The following is a 19,907-nucleotide window of genomic DNA, read 5'->3' on the forward strand; positions in this document are numbered from 1 at the left end:
ACAAACACAACTTGCATCTCAGGCCCTGTTTCCTCCTGATATTGTAAATCATCTTGGAAATGACCTCAGATGACTTCAGGATTAATGTTACTATTATACTGTTGCAGTGTTTGTCTTGTTGCTAGCCCAGTTGTTCTGTATGCTGTTGTGGACTTTAAGATAACATAGCTAGAGGTCAGATTAAAAACTAAAGTCGCAAACTTGAACTGTAAAATCCAATTCATATCTACATGCCCTCACAAAAAAATAAGTATACTTCAAGTTCATTTTTATTAAAACAGTATATTTAGTTAAAAGAATTCCTCAGCCTGATTAACAGAATATAAGAGGCTAATAAGTATTCCAGTGCAGTTTAAGAATATTTAATGTAAAATCTGATTTAAAATGTAAACAATTGAAATGAACACCTGCTATTGTCAAAGGTATTATTGAGTAACTACTGCCCTCTTATGGTTAACAGCAAGTATTACATAAATGAAACAGCGCCATCTCATTGTGTAACAAGTAAATAAATATATATGACTCAGTTTTAAAATGTTGCTTTGTTTTATGTGTTATCATTCTTGCATTAGATTATGTAATTATTTGTATACTAGGTTCTTTCTCAAAGTTTTTTTCTCTCCGTCTCTGTGTTTCTCTCATTGTAACAGGTTTTTGTACAGTGTTCTTGTGTTTCCTGTGACTGTGGGCCTCAGAGCACAGTAATGCAGAGCAGAGTCTGATACTGCAGCAGAGGAGATGATCAGATCCATGTGGATTTGTTCCTTTTTTGTTACTTTAACAGAGAATCTTGATCTACTTTAGATACTTCAGGATCTGTTGCAGTACTGTAGGTGGAAACAAGAAATTCAGGTTTTGATCTTCCATACTGACGGTACCAGAAGAGATAATCTGTAACTCCAGTGGAGGAATAACTACAGGACAACTTAACATTTTGTCCCTCATCAGCACCAACATCTGTTGTGTCTGGTTTGATGGTATTTCCAAAGACAGCAGCTGAAACAGAAGAGGAATGGGTTGATTTATAGAAAGATTTCTTTATAATCAGTCAATGAATGAATCAAAGAAATACACACCTGCTGAGACACAGAGCAGAATAACTGAATGAAGATTCATTGTTCAAGTGTTCACTCTGAGAAGAGTCAGACTGAATCGTTTCATCCACAGTCTCTTTCAGACACGATTAGATGTCAGATCTGTGAACTCTGAGTCCATCCTCTCTGAGAACATCATGTCTATATTTCACACTTGAGGAACTGAAGAAAGAGCCAATCACACTCACTGTTCTCTCTTGTTTTCTCTGTGCTGTGTTTTGTGTGAGATTTTGAGATATGTTTTATATAGGAAATATATTAATGTCCTGCAAATTAGATTTCTGAAATTTACCTTTCAGTTTCATCTGCATTTACAAGCAATGTTTGAAAAGGGCGGGGAAAGGCCCTATATAAGTGAGCATTTCGCCATAGGCAACTCAGGCCATATCGACTGAAGCAACGACACTGAGCCGCAGCCTAGTGGCACGGCAAGTAATGCAGTACTCGTTCCGTATCTCAGGGAACCGAGGTTACGTTAGTAACCGATAAGTTCCCTTTCGATACTTCACTCGTACTGCGTATGGGGGAACGAATTCAACCACGCCGTGCCACTGCTGGGGAACGACTGGACTTGACCGGACACCGCAAGGGGACCGAATGTCAAGTGAGAAGGCCGAAGCCGCCGTAACCCTTGCACTACGAGGGAGAGACTCCCGGGTTTTGCGTAAAACGCAGAACTATGATGGCTGCGTAATTACGCCGAGAGGACCCGAGCCTGAAAGGTTGGAATGTCCAACTGATAAAATCTGGCAAAAGTGGACGGCGAGGACCAGCCGGCCGCCTCACAAATGTCTTTAATGGAAATTCCACTGGACCAGGCCCAAGATGAGGCCATACCCCTAGTGGAGTGGGCTCTTACTCCTATGGGGCAAGGGGTCCCCACCGAGGAATAACAGAGCGTGATAGCGTCGACAATCCAACGCGAAAGACGTTGCTTTGAGACCGGAAACCCTTTGGTGCGGCCGCCAAAGCAAACAAAGAGCTGATCAGACTGCCGGAAGGGTTGTGATCGCTCAATGTAGATGCGCAGTGCCCTGACAGGGCAAAGTAATTCTTGCTCCTGATCGCCCGGCATAGGGGAAAAAGGCAGAGAGCGAAATGACCTGTGATCTGAAAGGTGTAGAGAGCACCTTGGGAACGTAGCCCACCTTAGGTTTCAGCACGACTTTAGAGTCGTCTGGCCCGAACTCGAGGCATGCAGGGCTAACAGAAAGGGCCTGCAAATCGCCAACACGCTTGATCGACGCCAGTGCAAGAAGCAGGGCAGTTTTAAGCGTCAGGGGCCTAAGGTCTGCTTGGCGCAGTGGCTCAAAGGGCGGGCCCTTTAGAGCTCTGAGGACCAAATGGAGATCCCAGGAAGGAACCGTAGGGGTCCGTGGTGGATGCAACCGCCTGGAACCCCTTAGAAACCTAACAACGAGGTTGTTCCGACCTACAGACTGGCCAGCAATAGGAGCGTGAAACGCTGCGATGGCTGCTACGTATACTTTGAGCGTGGAGGGGGCTCGCCCCGCGTCCAGGCGCTCCTGGAGGAAGGACAGTATATCGGCTACGTCGCATTCCTCAGGGTCTATGCTGCGTGTAGAACACCAGCTAACAAAGACCGCCCATTTCTGAGCATAGAGGCGTCTAGTGGACGGGGCTCTAGCATGTGAAATGGTATTTAGCACATTCTCGGGGAGGCCAGAAGGCTCCCGTCGAGAGACCACAGGTGCAGAGCCCACAGCTCCGGCCGTGGGTGCCAGATTGTTCCGTTCGCCTGAGAGAGGAGGTCCCGTCTCAGAGAAATCGGCCAGGGGGCTTTCGTGGAAAGCCTGAATAGCTCCGAGGTCCAAATTTGGCACCTCCAGAGCGGGGCCACTAACAGAACTCTGTGTCTGTCTTCCCTGACACGCCTGATCACCTGGGGGATCAGAGCGACCGGGGGAAAAGCGTAGAGAAGGGTGTTGGGCCAAGAGTGGGCCAGCGCATCTTCCTTCTTCGAAAAATAAATTGGGCAATGAGAGCTGTCTTGAGAGGCGAAGAGGTCTACCTCTGCCTTCCCGAATAACTCCCAAATGGTGCGAACTATCTGGGGATGGAGCGTCCACCCGTCTGAGGGGACGTTGCTCCGGGACAGCATGTCTGCTCCCAGGTTGTTCTTTCCGGGAATGTGGGTCGCTCTGAGCGACCGAACCCGTGAAGAAGCCCATTCTAGCAGTCGTTTCGCCAGGGTGCATAGGCGGCTGGATGAAAGACCTCCTTGGCGGTTGATATATGACACCACTGTCATGCTGTCCGATTGGACTAAGACGTGGCGATCCGTCAAATGAGCCTGAAAGGCCTGTAGGGCTCGAATCACTGCCAGCATCTCGAGGCAGTTGATGTGCAGATGGCTTTCCTCGTGGGACCACGAGCCGAAGGCCGGACTGCCCTCGCACAGAGCGCCCCAACCCAGGTTGGACGCATCCGTGGAAAGCACCGTCCTCTGTGACACCGCCTGTAGGGGTACTCCAAGACTGAACCAAGAGGGGTTCGTCCAGGGCCTCAGGGCTGCTACGCAGGCCTGATTGACCTTGAGGCGCAAGCGGCCGTGCCGCCATGCGTGAGGAGGGACCCGAAATTTCAGCCAGTACTGAAGAGGTCGCATTCATAGCAGGCCTAGCTGCAGCACCGGGGAGGCGGAAGCCATCAGCCCTAGCAACCTCTGGAACAGCTTCAGAGGGAGGTAAGCTTTGTTCTTGACGGAGGCCGCGAGCTGCTGAATGGTCAGAGCGCGCTCTGACGAGACTACTGCCGTCATACTGACAGAGTCGAGAACTGCACCCAGGAACGAGATACGTTGAGTGGGAAGCAGCGAGCTCTTGGCTAAATTGACCCTGAGACCCAGACACTGCAGGTGGCTGAGAAGCACGGATCTGTGGTGCTCCAACTCTGACCGCGAGCTGGCTAGGATGAGCCAGTCGTCGAGATAGTTCAGAACGCGTATACCCATCTGTCTGAGAGGGGAGAGCGCAGCGTTCATGCACTTCGTGAAAGTGCGAGGAGCTAGGGACAACCCGAAGGGAAGGACCGTATACTGGTAAGCCACACCTTCGAACGCGAATCTCAAGAATCGCCTGTGTTTGGGGGCTATCTGGATATGTCTTTCTTTGGAACCAGGAAGTAACGGCTGTAGAAGCTCGCTCTGTGAGGGAGGCACTAATTCTATAGCGCCTTTTCTCAGAAGAGTTAAAACCTCGGCCCGGAGGACATGAGCGTCGTCCGGTTGTACCGTAGTTTGAATCACCCCGCCAAAGCGCGGGGCCTTCTGGCAAACTGGAGCGAGTAGCCTAGGCTTATGGTTCTCAGAATCCAACTTGATACATCGGGGATGGCTCGCCAAGCCTCGACCCGGCAGCAAGGGTAGAATGACATCGGATGGCGACCCGCTTAGAAGGGGGTCGCACACCGGTATGGTAGGAAGAGGAAATAAGCTCTTTTGAGGAGTGTGTAAAAATTGGGTCGCCGTGATAACGGCGGTTGTTGAGGACGCAGCAAGTGTGGGCCCTTTTACTGCAGGTTGCATTTGTCCCGCGCCCAGCGATAAACGAGGCGGAGGGGAGCATGTGCGCGCGAGCTTTCGGGGTCGTCCGGCCGTGGCGAGACATGCCCCGATCCTCTTCTTTTCTGGCTGATCAGGACGACTTCTGAGGCGCCGGGTCCAGCACGATCTTGGGCCGGGGTCCCTGGCATTTCGGGAAGGTCGTGCGCTTCGCAGAGCGCGAGCGGTGGCGGTGCTCTTTGGGCGACGCAGCCTGAGAGGCAGAAGGGCTGGTTTCATCTGCTGAGCCGGCGCAGGCCTGGGGCGGCTAGGAGCAGATGCTGAGCTTGAACGTTTGGGCAGGAAATGTCTCATCGCTTGAGAAGACTTCTGTGCTGCCGTGAAACGCTCTGTGAAACCTTCAACTGCCGGTCCAAAGAGTCCTGACGGGGAAACAGGCGCATCGAGGAAGGCCGTCTTGTCCTGATCTTTGATTTCCGTCAGGTTAAGCCATAAATGGCGCTCCAGCACCACCAGGCTGGCCATTGATCTGCCAATGGCCTGGGCCGCTGCCTTTGTGGCCCGCAGGGCTAAATCAGTCGCGCTGCGGAGATCCCTGAAGGCGGTCTCTTCAGTGCCAGACTCGTCCATGGCGCGGAGAAGTTTGGCCTGGAAGACCTGGAAGATGGCCATAGAATGGAGCACTGAGGCGGCTTGGCCAGCGGATGCATACGCTCTTCCTGCAAGGGCAGAAGTGGTCCTGCAGGGTTTAGACGGAAGGGAACGCTTCGTCTTCCAGCCCACGGCCGCGGGCGGACAGAGGTGAGCGGCCACTGCTTCGTCCAGGGGCGGCAGGTGATCGTAACCCTTTTCCTCCGAACCATCAACTGAGGAGAGGACTGAGCAGTGAGAAGTGTGCAGGCGGGCCGAATAAGGGCGCGCCATGACTTCGCCAGCTCCTGATGAACCTCAGGAAAGAACGGGGCCGAGCGTTGCTGAGGAGCTTGACGGCGGCCTGGGAGGAACCACTCATCCAGGCGGCTTCGTGACAGCTCCTCTGGTGGAGCCCAGTCGAGGTCCAATTCCTCCACGGCTTTAGATAGGACGCGGAAAAGTTTGGCGTCCATACCCGTGCCGCGATCAATGGGCTCCAGGGGAGGCAGGGGGGCAGGGTCGTCAGACTCGCCCAGCCAGTGCTCCGGTTCAGAGGCTGCTAGAGACACGGAGTCATCGAGCTGCTCTTCGTCGGATCCGCCGAAGGAAACAAGGTCGCTTGCATCAGCCGAGGGACGTTGTTCAGGGCGGGAGAACAGCACTGGGGACTGTTCTCTGCTGGGAGAGGGCGAGGCACGCGGGCAGTGGGCCGGCGTGAGCTCGCTCAGCTCAGCGCGCTGAGCCGGTCTTCCCCGCTGTCTCTTCCTAGCCAGCTCGCGGGAGGAAGGAGAGAGGAGGGCGCGATCGGCGGGGTGACTTCCCATGAAGAAAGAAGCCCGTGAGCGCAGCGATGCCAGGCTCATAGACTCGCAGTGCGAGCATGAGCCTCCAGCAAGCGCGTCATCTGCGTGGGACTTGCCCAGACATCCGACGCACTCGCCGTGGCCATCTGCATCAAGCAGAGGGGCTCTGCACGTAGTGCAGTGGTGAGGCATTGAAAAATGCGGGGGCGCCGTGAAAACGGCGAGGGCCGTAAGCGGTGAAAACCGCTGTGGAAAGTGCTCTTAATGCGGTGTGAGAACCGCGGAAAAATGCTCTATTAGATGCGCCGGATGGTGGCAGGAGACGCGCTGAGTCCGGGCCGGAAGCAGGAAGCGGGAGGCGGCGGCTCGTCGACGGCGCTCAGGCGGCAGTCGGCGAGGGCGAAGGCGCTGGCGAATCCGGCGACTCAGCTGGGTCCGCTGCAGGGCCTCTTCGACGGCGGCAGAGCTTCTTCCAAGGCGGCGAGCTTCTTTCCAGGCGAGCAGGCTTCTGCGAGGATCAGCGAGGAGAAGACGAGTCGTCGCTGAAGGAGAAAGGACTGAGTTGCCTATGGCGAAATGCTCACTTATATAGGGCCTTTCCCCGCCCTTTTCGGCGGGAAAGTTTGCGCGCTTTGTCGCCATAGGCTGCGCAGCAAAGCCGCGCCGTCATTGGTTTAACGACTTGCAATGAGTGAACCAATGACGATGCAGCTGCACTGCGTTATTGAAAAGGCTTCAGTAGCGGGGAAAAAGGGAGACTTTTCCCCCATACGCAGTACGAGTGGACGCATACGTCGGACAGACCGATGAATAGGAATCCCTACCAAAGCGCCACAGGAGCTGCCCCCTTCCAGCGCTCTGTTGTAAGCCACCTGAACCCCCTTGCCTGAGGATGGTGGGACAGGGCTAACACAGAGAGAGTCGATCACTGCTGTTCCCCAAAACCCATTCAGTGAGACTATTGAATAATGCTGGGAAAGCGTACCCTTTCGCTGGGAAAGGAACGCTGCGGAAGCCACATCCTTCCCCGAAGGAGTTATGTGGAGAAGTACATATGGACTAACCCTGTAGGGCTGTGCTACATATGGAAGAGCTGGGGTGACTCCAACCCGATGAAGGGTAGGTTCTCCCAGAGGGAAAGACACGGGCTTCGTTTAGGAGCAACCGTGGAACCAACCATATGGGATCCCCGTAGGGTCACACATATGGAACCCAGCCTAAACCCGGTTCTCAAGGATACAACGGAGTATAGGCCTGGCGCCAGACGCTCCGCCACGTCGGCTGCCGAAGGGATATCGGAGGACTCGACAGGGTCTGCCTTGTAGGGACTCTCTGGAGAAAAGAAGCGCATGTAGCGCAGCAAGCCGACACTAAGCCGGGGCCTCTCCGTGCCTCTGACCTGTGGCGAGAACACGGGAGGAGACCGGCTCGACACGAAGGCTATAGTATCTAGCGAACGTGTAGGTGTCGCCCAGCCCGCAGCTCTACAAATGTCTGTCAGCGAGGCGCCACGAGCCAGCGCCCAGGAGGATTCGACACCTCTCGTGGAGTGAGCATGCAACCTGAGCGGGCAGGGCACGCCCTGAGCTTGGTAAGCCAGGGCGATGGCATCCACTATCCAGTGGGCCATCCTCTGCTTGGAGACAGCCTTTCCCTTCTGCTGGCCTCCATAACAGACAAAGAGCTGGTCTGAGGTCCTGAGGCTTTGGGTTCTGTCTATGTACTGTCGCAAAGCGCGAAGTGGACAGAGCAAAGCCAGGGCTGGGTCTGCCTCCTCCGAGGGCAGCGCTTGCAGGCTCACCACCTGGTCCCTGAAGGGAGTGGTAGGAACCTTGGGCACATAGCCAGGCCGGGGTCTTAGTACCATGTGGCTATCACCCGGCCCGAACTCCAGGCACGATACGTGATTAGCACCCGGAACGTGCCGCGTTGCCACGCCCATCTCGGGACTCGGCCGTGAAGCCAGTGTTGAAGCAGTCTCATATGAAGCAGACCAAGCGGGGTTACTGCCGCCACGGCCGCCATATGCCCCAGGAGCCTCTGAAAGAATTTCAGTGGGACCGCTGTCCTGCCATTGAACGTATTCAGGCATTTCAACACCGACTGAGCACGTTCCTCTGTGAGGCGTGCTATCTGTTCGACCGAATCCAGCTCCATACCGAGAAAAGAGATCCTCTGCACAGGGGAGAGTTTGCTCTTTTCCCAGTTGACCTGAAGACCCAACTGGCTGAGGTGTCTGAGCACCAAATCCTTGTGTTCGCACAACTAACCCCGGGACTGTGCTAGAATGAGCCAGTCGTCGAGGTAGTTGAGAATGCGAACACCCTGTTCTCTCATGGGAACAAGGGCTCCCCCTACGACTTTCGTAAAGACGCGGGGAGACAGGGCCAGCCCGAAGGGTAGGACTCTGTACTGATATGCTCGACCTTCGAACGCAAAGCGCAGGAATGGCCTGTGTCGCGGAAGAAACGAGACATGGAAGTACGCGTCCTTCAGGTCGATCGCTGCAAACCAATCTCGGGGACGGATGCACTCAAAAATGCGCTTCTGCGTCAGCATTTTGAACGGTAGCTTGTACAGGCTCCGATTCAAAACTCGCAGGTCCAAGATCGGTCGTAACCCACCGCTCTTTTTGGGTACAATGAAGTAGGGACTGTAGAACCCTGACCTCATATCGGCTGGAGGGGCCGGCTCCATCGCGTCCTCCGCCAGTAGGACTGCGATCTCCGTACGCAAGACAGGGGCAACGACATCTTTCACTGTAGTGAAGAGGACGTCCCTGAACTTGGGGGGATGCCGGGCGAACTGAATCGCATAGCCGAGCCTGATGGTCCGAATGAGCCAGCGAGACGGACTGGGGAGCGCTAACCAGGCTTGCAGAGACCGTACAAGCGGGACCAAAGAGACCACTGGCGTACCCGCAGCGGGGGCAGCGAGGTGGAACACAGGGACGCGGCTCGGGGGGCTCTCTTTGTGAGGCGGCCCGAAGCGGCGTCACAGTGTGCTAGGCAACACTTACCTGGTTCCACGGATGGACAGAGGGAGCAGTCGAGGCTTTGGCTGCCCGCTGCTCGCTGCTGTCCACTGGCGACAGAAGAGGGGGATGAGAGTGGTGAGGTTTTTCTCCTCCCACTGCTCTCCAAACCCTCTTCAGACCTGGAAATGGAGGAACTGCTCTTTTAATTTTGGGTACCACTGCCTCTTGGGTCAGTGGCGGAACAGAAACAAACCCAATAAAAGGATTTACCACCCGGCCCTCCTCCGGGGGTGGAAGAGCAGCCCCACCCATCTCTGGGTCGCCCGTCTCAGGGGTGATTCTCACCAACCACTTAAACAGCTGCAGAGACGGGAGGCGTCATCTCCCCGCAATGGACACAGCAGAGCCTGCTGGGCCAGAGTTTCTTGCAGGGGACGACACCCTTGGCGACGAGCAGACCGAGGGGCGGCCCAAGAGGAACTCAATGGTTTGTCATGGGAAGCTCCCCGATCCGCTACTAACTGAGGAGAACCGCTGGGCTCAGTCCTCGACAGTGTCACCGAAAAGGCCACCTCGTAAGATGGGAGCATTGAGAAAGCATTTAGCTTGACAACCTCTCGCACCTCACAAGGTAAGCCAGGGGGCACTTCTGGACCACTGAGGTGGACATCGTCTGGCTGAGGGCCTGCGCCGTGACTTTGATCACGGTTAGTCAACAAGCGCAGCTCAACCCCAGCACAGAACTACCCTCATGCAAAAAGAGTGCCTTGGCCTCACATGCAGGGTGGGTGTGGTCTGTGTACAGCCACCCCAACCAAGAGGGTAGTGAGAGAGGAAAAACTTATGCAGATTTTGGCACTTTTGGCATTCCATATTTATGGCATCAACATACCCCATACTGCCAAGTTTTCCATGCACATCTGGAAGACCCAGGAAAGCATGGCTGTAAACTCCGAATCTGAGTCAGCATAAGCACACACCATTACAGTGGGCAGCGTCACCCTCATTTCCAGAGCATAACAGCACTCTCTCCGATGCTGCAATCGACGTCTGTCCCTCAGCTGGAGCTCTGAATGAAATGCTAGGTTCCCCTATGAGAAGGACCAGCAATCCACTCCAGAAACTGCACAGCTTGCAATGCGCTAGAGAGGGAGGGGCCCTAGGGGGTTGGTTCCCCGAAGGAACCCCTCAACCTCATGTCACCCAAGCCATATCAGCAAAGTAGACCTCTTCTGGTGCACCAGAGAGGGCGCTACAATGGAGATTATGCAAGGGAACCGCGCATCTAGAGCGCCGAGCGAGCGCTGGGTTGCCGTGACAACCCGCGCTGCAGCCCGGCAGCTCGACGGCACACGACACGCAGAGGAGCGAGAGGTTTGCTCTCGCTGATCTCCACGGTCTTCCCAGAGTGTCGGGCAGACCCGCGGCTGTGCTTTTACACACAAGCGGCAGCTGGCCAACAACAGAGGGGACTCAAGCTTCCCGGAGAAAGAAGAGTCACGACCGGCGTGTCGACGTGATCATGTTCTCATATGAAAACATGAAACACCCATGAACATCATTTCAACACGCGCCCAGACATGTGAAACAGTGATCGTGGCCATCAGTGAGGACAGGAACGACCGCATCCAGAAACACAAGTAGGATGTCATCTTTAAAAAGACGCGAATCTACTTGTGTAAGCTCTTTCAGGGACTTTACTCTTTTAAAAGTGCTGAAGCACGCAGGGGAACGGCCGCCGCAACACAGACAGGGATTGTGTGCAGCCTGTCGTGTGCTCTCTCTCTCTCTTTGAAGGCGCTCACTCTTACCAGCCGTAAAAACGGCTTTTCAGCGCTCAAAAGCGCACCGTACCGGCAGTGAGAACAGCCTTCCGACGCTGTCAAAACAGCTATTTGCTCAAAAACGGCAAACGAAACAAAAACAGAAAAAGAGAGGACTTCAACCCCGCTGCTGTGCTGTTCGCCTGCACTCGGAAAAAAAAGAGAAGTTCAACCAAAAAGCTTGACTCGTCTTCTAGCAGACACTCGCTTGCAGAGAACAGGAACAAACACCGTTCGGCTCCGAAGCGAAAAGCTGAAGATGCAACGCACCTGCTGCTCATTATATACCCGCGCTGCGAGGCGAGCAGCTGATGCATATGATTGCATGCCAATGTGCATTGGCTCGTTTTAGTTACACTCGAAGTAGATTGGCCTCTCTAGCGAGATTCCTATTCGTCGGTCTGTCCGACGTACGTCGAACGTGACCGACTGAATGGGAACTAAATATATATTGTGCTTATTTTCTGTATTAAATCAAATTATATCAAGCAGCATTAGGCAAAATTCAGAATTTAAAAAACTGGCTCCCTTTCATGAATTTGAATTGAATTGGTCACATCCCACTGGAAACTGAATTGGAATTTGAATTAGAATATTAGGAAGTGGAATGACAATCCATACAATTAATGTTAAAGTTACACTTTATTTTTAGGTGTCCTTGTTACTGTGTAATTATACATTTAAGTACAGAGTAATAATAATTAACAATGTATTTAATATAGAGTAAGATTAGGGTTTGGTTTAGGCTAGTTGTGTGTAAATGAAATTATTCCTAATTTATAGTTATTACTAGAGCAACATGTAACATGTGTAACAAGGACACTAAAATAAAGTGTTACCAAAGTTAATATATGCACTTTTAAGAAATTATAAAAACTGCATTACGTCTAAGAAAGAGAGAAAGTGGTTTAACAAATTGATGTTTCTGCAGAGAATGCAGATTATATGGCCATAAAAAAGTGGTTTGAACATGTGGAATATGATATCTGGTCATATTGTTAATATTTCTTTTCTGAAATTTCTAATTTATGCCTTATAACAAAGACCTAATTCAGCCTCACACAGGTGTTACCACATATTTTATTACATTTGGGGCTGGATAGATTGTGGTTTTGATTGTGGTTTTCACTAGATCGGTTCAAAGTAAAAAGAGCTTCAGGTTTTTGTACGACGTGTTTCATATTTTGTATCACTGGGCTCCAACTCTTAGAGCACAATAATAGAGAGCTGAATCTGACAGACGAACATCAGTAATAGTGAGTTCAGTGGATGATTGTGATGTAGTCGACTGAAACCGACTATCAGAGGTGTGTGTTGCAGCACTCGCTGATCGAGCACTGTATAATAAATACTGAGGTTCTTTGATTGGATATTGTCTGTACCAGTAAAGCAGAACATTTTGACTATTTGCAGTATATGAGCAGCTCATCTTGACAGTTTCTGTTTCTTTAGTGTTTTTTTCTCTCTCTGTATCTGGCTCAATGTTGTCTCCAGTCACCAAAACTGTGAACAATAAAAAGTGATTTTTGATTTGTGAAGGCAAGGTTGACAAAATGATATTGCAAACACAATTTACTTTTTATAAAAAAAAAAATAAAAAAAAAAAAATGCTATTTGATACTTTAAAGTTGTAATTGTTTATGTACAGAATTTTATTAATTAATAACATACCTGTTCCCACAATGAGAATCAGTATGAAGCATGTGTCCATGTTGAATCAGATCAGATCAGTTCTCTGTTGAGGCTCGCAGTGCTTGAGCTGTAAGTCACTGCAGATCAGTCACAAACACACACAGGAACTTCCTCCTCGCTCAACTTCCTGCTGCTGTTCACTTTCATCCATATGCTGTATTGTATATTATACATCATTTAATTGTGTTTGATAAATCTTTTCCCACCATTTTATAATAATTCTTCAAAAATACTAACCTTCTAGTGCTGAATCTGTTTATATATCACTGATCTTCCTTCAGTCACATGTTTTTCTGATCAACTGTGTCCTCTGATCTGCACTCTGTGAAGGTTTAAGAATATTTAACATAAAATCTGATATAAAATGTAAACAATTGATATGAACAGCTGCTGTATTGTCACATGTAATGTTGAGTAACTACTGCCCTCTTATGGTTACCTGCAAGTATTGCATAAATGAAACTGCGCCATCTCATAGTGTAACAAATGAAAGAAAAAAAAAGATTCACTTTTAGAATGTTTCTGTTTTATGTTTTATTATTCTTGCATTAGATTATGTAATTATTTGTATACTAGGTTCTTTCTCACAATTTTTTCTCTCTGTCTCTGTGTTTCTCTCATTGTAACAGGTTTTTGTACAGTGTTCTTGTGTTTCCTGTGACTGTGGGCCTCAGAGCACAGTAATACAGAGCAGAGTCTGATACTGCAGCAGAGGAGATGATCAGATCCATGTGGATTTGTTCCTTTTTTTCAACTTTAACAGAGAATCTTGAATCTACTTTAGATACTTGAGGCTTTTTTCAGTACTGTAGGTGAGTACAAGAAATTCAGGTTTTGATCTTCCATACTGACGGTACCAGAAGAGATACTCTGTAACTCCAGTGGAGGAATAACTACAGGACAACTTAACATTTTGTCCCTCATCAGCACCAACATCTGTTGTGTCTGGTTTGATGGTATTTCCAAATACAGCAGCTGAAACAGAAGAGGAATGGGTTCATTTATAGAAAGACTTTTTTGTAATCAGTTAATCAATCAATCAATCAATCAATCAAATAAATATACACACCTGCTGAGACACAGAGCAGAATAAGTGAATGAAGATTCATTGTTCAAGTGTTCACTCTGAGAAGAGTCAGACTGAATCGTTTCATCCACAGTCTCTTTCAGACACGATTAGATCATGTCAGATCTGTGAACTCTGAGTCCCTCCTCTCTGAGAACATCATGTCTATATTTCACACTTGAGGAACTGAAGAAAGAGCCAATCACACTCACTGTTTTCTCTTGTTTTCTCTGTGCTGTGTTTTGTGTGTGATTTTGAAATATATTTTTTATAGGAAATATATTCATGTCCTGCAAATTAGATTTCTGAAATTTGCCTTTCAGTTTCATCTGCATTTACAAGGAATGTTTAAAAATATTTAAGAAATATTGATTTTCACTTTCGTTATTTAATTTTCCAATCCCAACATGATATTAGCTACATATATTGTGCTTATTTTCTGTATTAAATCAAATTATATCAAGCAGCATTAGGCAAAATTCAGAATTTAAAAAACTGTCTCCCTTTCATGAATTTGAATTGAATTGGTCACATCCCACTGGAAACTGAATTGGAATTGGAATTAGAATATCAGGAAGTGGAATGACAATCCATACAATTAATGTTAATGTTACACTTTATTTTTAGGTGTCCTTGTTACTGTGTAATTATACATTTAAGTACAGAGTAATATTAATTAAAGTAATTTATATTGGGTAAGATTAGTGTTTGGTTTAGGCTAGTTGTATGTAAATGTGTAATAAGGACACTAAAATAAAGTGTTACCAAAGTTAATATATTAAAGGCAGGGTAGGTAAAAAAGTTTGTTCCAAATTTGTTTAAACTTTCTATATATATCCATGCATAATTACAATGTAAGAACTCTGATAAAAAGAGTATAAAAATCGAGTGACTCTAGACCGTTTAATCTGTATTAAACACAGCTCATTATTTCCATCCGGGACGAAACATAGGATTGGCTTAGGCAGCTGTCACTCTCTCGCAACCATGGCAACCACCCTTTTGCCACACATGACCTGCCCACTTGCGCGCGCACGTTTGATTTGGGGAATTCAAGAGGCATGGATCCTAGGAATACCAAAACAATGGCAGAGAAACAGCAAGCAAAATTCACAGTACCGGCCTATGCAGTTAGTGAAGGCAAACCAGGCAAAAAAAGGAAGACAGTAACAGTACAAGAAAAGGCAATGAACAAAAAGTCTTTGGATAAACAAAGAAATAAAACGTGAGTTAATATCGGCGTGGCTTTCCAGCGATGGCGAGAACTGAGGGAACTCAAGGGGCTGAAAAGTGACTCCTTGATGGCTTTATTTCTGCTGGACAGGTAAATCTTTCTTTTTGTATTTTGATCATACATATTTTTTGTTTATTTTTTCATGAAGCATGTGTCATTAGCACACGTAGCTGCGTAATATAGCTAACATAACATTACTTAGCGAGCCGTAGTAGAGACGATAAATAATCTATAGCTCAAGATGATAGCTATAGTGTTGAATTGTGCATAATTTTGCTTTAGATATCTAAATACATGTTTAACAGATAGTAGGCCTAACGTTACTCCGCATCTAGGAACTTTTCTTAGAACTATATTTACCCTCTGTCTAACTCTTTTACCATGTTCACCTGTAAGTTTACCTGCACTTTTTTTTTCGCCTTTGTTTTGTTTTTATATTCTCTACCTATGTTTTCTGATGTCTTTATCTTGTATCTGTGTGTGTCGTACACACTTTGTTGTATGTGTGTGTTATTATTTTGTGTCTGCAATGCAGTTGTGAGTTGATATTTGAGTGTATGTTACTCTGTTTATCTGTAGAACAACGTATATGTTATGAATCTTACACGAAATTCATCTGCATCACAGTGTAAATGATGGTAATGGAAAAACGTGTATCATGCAACCTGTTTTTAGCTTTGCCTTATAGATAACTAGCTCGTTAGCGAATCAAAAAATATATATTTTAAACTTAACCAATATCAATGTGCTAGCTTGATAGTGAGTACTAAAATACATCTTGTTTGTTTATCTTCATAATTATAAAGTTATTTTTATTACATGTGATTCTGACATGATGTCACTACATGCACTGTGCTCCTTCCTCTCCGCTCGTCTCAGGTAAATAATGCGTCTTCCAGCTCAGTGGTCGGAGTCGCACGTTCATGCGTTTTGGGGGCGTGGCTTTGGAAGGAGCCCAGAAGGGAGGGGGTGGAGTGAATGGAAATAATGAGCTGTCTTTAAAACAGTCGTGAGAGGTCTACAGACACTCGATTTTTATACTTTCTTTTTCAGAGTACTTACATTTTAATTATGTATTGATATATAAATAAAGTTTAAACAAATTTTGAAAAAAAGTTTTTTTATACATTTTTTACCTACCCTGCCTTTAACTTTTAAAGGAAATATAAAAATTGAATTACATCTAAGAAAGAGAGAAAACGGTTTAACAAAGTGAAGTTAATAAACGTAATTTCGGGAGGAGTACGCCCATCTAATCTTCCAGTGAATACCAAGGTATAAAACCAGCATCTTACCTCTTCCTGTTGTTAGTTCTCTTGGCATTTGGCCCGCACAAACCGCATCATGACTGACTTCCAGGAAATCGAACTGTTTCCCTCCGACGACAAGCTTTCTAATGTGCCAGAAACTCCTGCATGTTTTTCCCCAAACAGGTTGGATCCTCTTTCACATCATATGTCACCTGTTGATCGCCCAGGTCGCCGGTCTCATCGTTCCACAAACCAGCTCAACACACCTCGCTCAAGAAGACCTCTTTCTCCTCCTCCATCTAGATCATCACGGGGCTCGGCTGATCTTCGCCGTGATGCATCTCATCCTTCATCATCATCATCATCCTCTTCAGCAGCAACCCCTTCCGTCCCTCCGGTAGAGAAATGGTCCGTCAACGCGCTCAAGCAAACGTTATCCAACGCGGGTATCCATTTCTCCTGGAGGAATACAAAAGTGCAGCTTCACGATCTGCTCGTGCGCTCGCACCACAACTCTCCGCTTCCTCCCAGCAACACGCAAGTTACAACGCAAACAGCGGCTCGATCTATACGGTTTGCCTCCAACCCACCTCAGTTTCAGCCCGCATCAGCAGCGGTGGCAGCAGCGGTGGCAGCCGCGGGCGCCGCTTCCTCGTCCGCCACTCATTCCAGCCGGTCTATCGCGGCCACTCGTAATAGTTCCGCGTCCTCTCCGACCGTTACTGTTACCTTTCCTCCGCCCACAGGTGAGTCTTCCTCTGTTCACACTTCCAACATTTCTCTTCCTCCTGTCTTTCAATCTCAGTTTAATTCATCTAGCCATGGAATAAATAATTTGAGGCTACCTTTGCAAACGGCTCCCATCCCCCCCCAACCCAACCTCTTCCATTCCTTTCTCATCCACTTTCAGAGCAGACCCAAGCGTGAGGCTGCCTCCGCAAACGGTCCTGCCCCCCCCCCCCCCCTCCCTTTCCTTTCTCATGCGCTGTCTGAGCCGATCCAAGTGTGCCTCCCCAAGCAATCTATTCTCCGGCCTTATTCCATCCAGCTACTGCTTCAACTGTTACTCGCCTCCCAACATTTACACTTTCAATTGCATCTGCTCTTCCAGTTACTTCCAAAGCCGTTGCTATGGATCCACCACCCGTCTCCACCCATCTACGCTCCCAGATTTGAGTAGGTGCGGACATTGATCTCTCTTCTCTTCTCTCCTCTCCTCTGTGTCAATAAGTGAACCCTATCGCACCCTTGACTGTGGTCCCATTACGTTAAATCTAAAAAACCCAAATCCCAAATCGAATCGTATACTTACCATGGCTGAATTTTGTATCGCTTTTGGAAGATATACAAAAATTATTTATTCGGTCTTCGCCTCAAGGCGCAAAGAGCTGAATGATTTTTTAACCATCATAGCCGAACTGTCCCACTCCTTGGTACCCATTTCTACACTTATTACAGGCTTTTTTCAGCGAAATGCGCAGCTCGAGTCACCCAGTGGAATCAATGTCCTTATTGGGGAGCTCTCGATCTTTCGGTCTTCGATCTTCGGTTTTTCTGGGTTGCCGTAGCGTCTCTTGCGTTTTGTGCAATTCCGCCACACATGAGCCGTCCACGTGCCCCCTTTTCAATCCTGCCCCTCCAAGCAATCTGGGCCATAATCCAGGCACTTCTCAATTCGTAAATTCCACATCTTACATACCACAGTCCAGGGGCGATTCCAAAAACTGCAATTTCAGGTTCACTTCAGGCAGTATGTAATAATTTCAATCAGTTTGGCTGTACTAGACAACGCTGCAAATATCTTCATGTGTGTAATTTCTGTGGTGGCGCTCATGCTCGCTCTGTATGCCCTGTCTATCGCTCCTCAGCAAACTCCAATAAAGAATTGAGAAAGTATCTGTCTTCTCCTATCATTGTCTCCTCTTTAGCGCACGAACTGGTGAATCACCCAGACCAAAACTTCACACAGTATCTACTTGCAGGTTTAAAGGAAGGTTTTAATCCTGGTTTGGAAAGCTTGCCTACCACTAGCCATATTTGCAAAAACCTACAGTCTGCAATAGCCGAACCTGAAGCAGTTGACACCCTAATAGCCAAAGAGCTAGAGTCTGGATTTATGATTGGCCCCTTTAATTCCCTGCCTTTCAAATTGTTTCGGATTAGTCCCATCGGAAATTTTCAGAGAAAAAAAAAATGATCATTGATCTCTCTGCTCCGCACTCATCCAAGTATTAACAGCCTCATCCCGCTAGAAGAATTCTCCTTGTGCTACCATAAAGCCATCAATCTAATAAAAAATGCAGGTTACGGAGCCTGGTTAGCAAAAGTTGACATTACTCCAGCATTCAAAGTTATGCCCATTCATCCAGATTTATGGCACCTTTTTGGCATTCGCTGGAAAAGAAAATTCTATTTTGCAGTGTGTTTAACTTTTGGCTACAAAAGTAGTCCAAAATTTTTTGACATGCTGTCAGAAGCACTGTGCTGGATCCTGCAAAACAACTACGCAGTCCTTACCTGGTGCATCTTCTAGATGACTTTCTCACCATTTCCCCGAACTTCTTTCCTCCAGCTGCTCACCTCTCCACAGTTCAGGAAGTTTTTTCTAAATTGGGAGTTCCACTGTCCCCAGAGAAAACATCAGGCCCTACCACATCCCTAGAATTCCTTGGAATTAACCTTGACTGTTAAATTCCAAGCTTCCCTTCCCAAAGACAAAATAGACAGGATAATCGCCATCTCATCCAATCTGCTGGATTTGCTATCCCTGCTAGGCCACTTAAACTACGTCATGCGTATAGTGCCTCAACGACACCCTTTCATCTCCCACTTGCTGTCTCTTGCATCTTCTATTCAGGAATTGCATAATACCATATCTCTAACCCCATCTTGTCTCGCCGATCTGAATCTATGGATCATGTTTCTTAAACAATGGAATGGCCTTACTTTTACGAGGACATTCAATCTCATTCTAGTGATCTCCCTCTGTTTACAGATGCCGCTCCCTCAGTTGGCTTTGGAGGTTTTTACAAGAGTCATTGGTTCGCTTCAACCTGGCCTTTTATCTCAAAGTTTATCTTAGCGGCATTCAATTTTTCTATAAACTAATCTATGGCTATCCATGCCCTGCCATAACAAACCCTCAGATCACACTCCTTATCAAAAGAATTCAAAAAAACCAACCCCACTCGTCCTGATTCTAGGCAACCTCTAACCATTGATCTTTTAGCTAAATGCCTGACTTTCCTCCGTTCTGGTCTTAAGCCCCCCGATACAGCAAGAACTCTGGATGCTATGTTTACCTTGGCCTTTTTCGGATTCCTCAGAGTTTCTGAAATTACAACCAATTCTAAATTCAACCCAGCCATCCACCCAACCTTCTCCGATCTCTGAGGTTTAGACATGGACACCATCCGTTTCCTCCTCAAATGTAGCAAAACTGATCAATTAAAAAATGGCCATTTCATCCATATCTTTAATCTTCCAACACCCATCCAGCCATATCAGTCTCTTTCCTATTTCCTTGCACACAGGAAGGTTCAGATCTCCTCTCCGCTCGACCCGCTTTTCATTGATGAGAACAACCTTCCAGTCACTAGGCATTGGTTCCATAAAAAGCTTAAATACATCCTCACCCACTCTGGTATCCAAGCTCACTTGTATTCATCTCACTCCTTCCGCATTGGAGCAGCCACCACCGCAGCCCAAAAAGGTCTACCAGATCATCAAATCAAACTACTGGGTCGGTGGTCCTCAGACGCCTTTCAGTCTTACATTAGTTCCGACCTCAGCCTCATCAAACAAGCCCATCT

At 47.9% G+C, this 19,907-nt stretch overlaps 1 pseudogene and 2 gene segments (V, D, J or C); all 3 read right to left on the minus strand.

Moving 5' to 3' along the window:
* Positions 1 to 284: 284 nt before the first annotated feature.
* LOC125251378 lies at positions 285 to 1,194 on the minus strand (annotated as a pseudogene).
* A 10,535-nt stretch (positions 1,195 to 11,729) lies between these two features.
* LOC125251380 lies at positions 11,730 to 12,834 on the minus strand. The segment is given in 2 exon segments: positions 11,730 to 12,356; positions 12,525 to 12,834. Coding segments are annotated over 2 exon segments (354 nt in total).
* Positions 12,835 to 12,993: 159 nt separating this feature from the next.
* On the minus strand, positions 12,994 to 13,838 carry LOC125251377. The segment is given in 2 exon segments: positions 12,994 to 13,520; positions 13,615 to 13,838. Coding segments are annotated over 2 exon segments (398 nt in total).
* Between the last annotated feature and the right edge of the window lie 6,069 nt (positions 13,839 to 19,907).

The sequence above is a fragment of the Megalobrama amblycephala genome, linkage group LG17 (assembly GCF_018812025.1).
Source record: "Megalobrama amblycephala isolate DHTTF-2021 linkage group LG17, ASM1881202v1, whole genome shotgun sequence".
Taxonomy (NCBI): Eukaryota; Metazoa; Chordata; class Actinopteri; order Cypriniformes; family Xenocyprididae; genus Megalobrama; species Megalobrama amblycephala.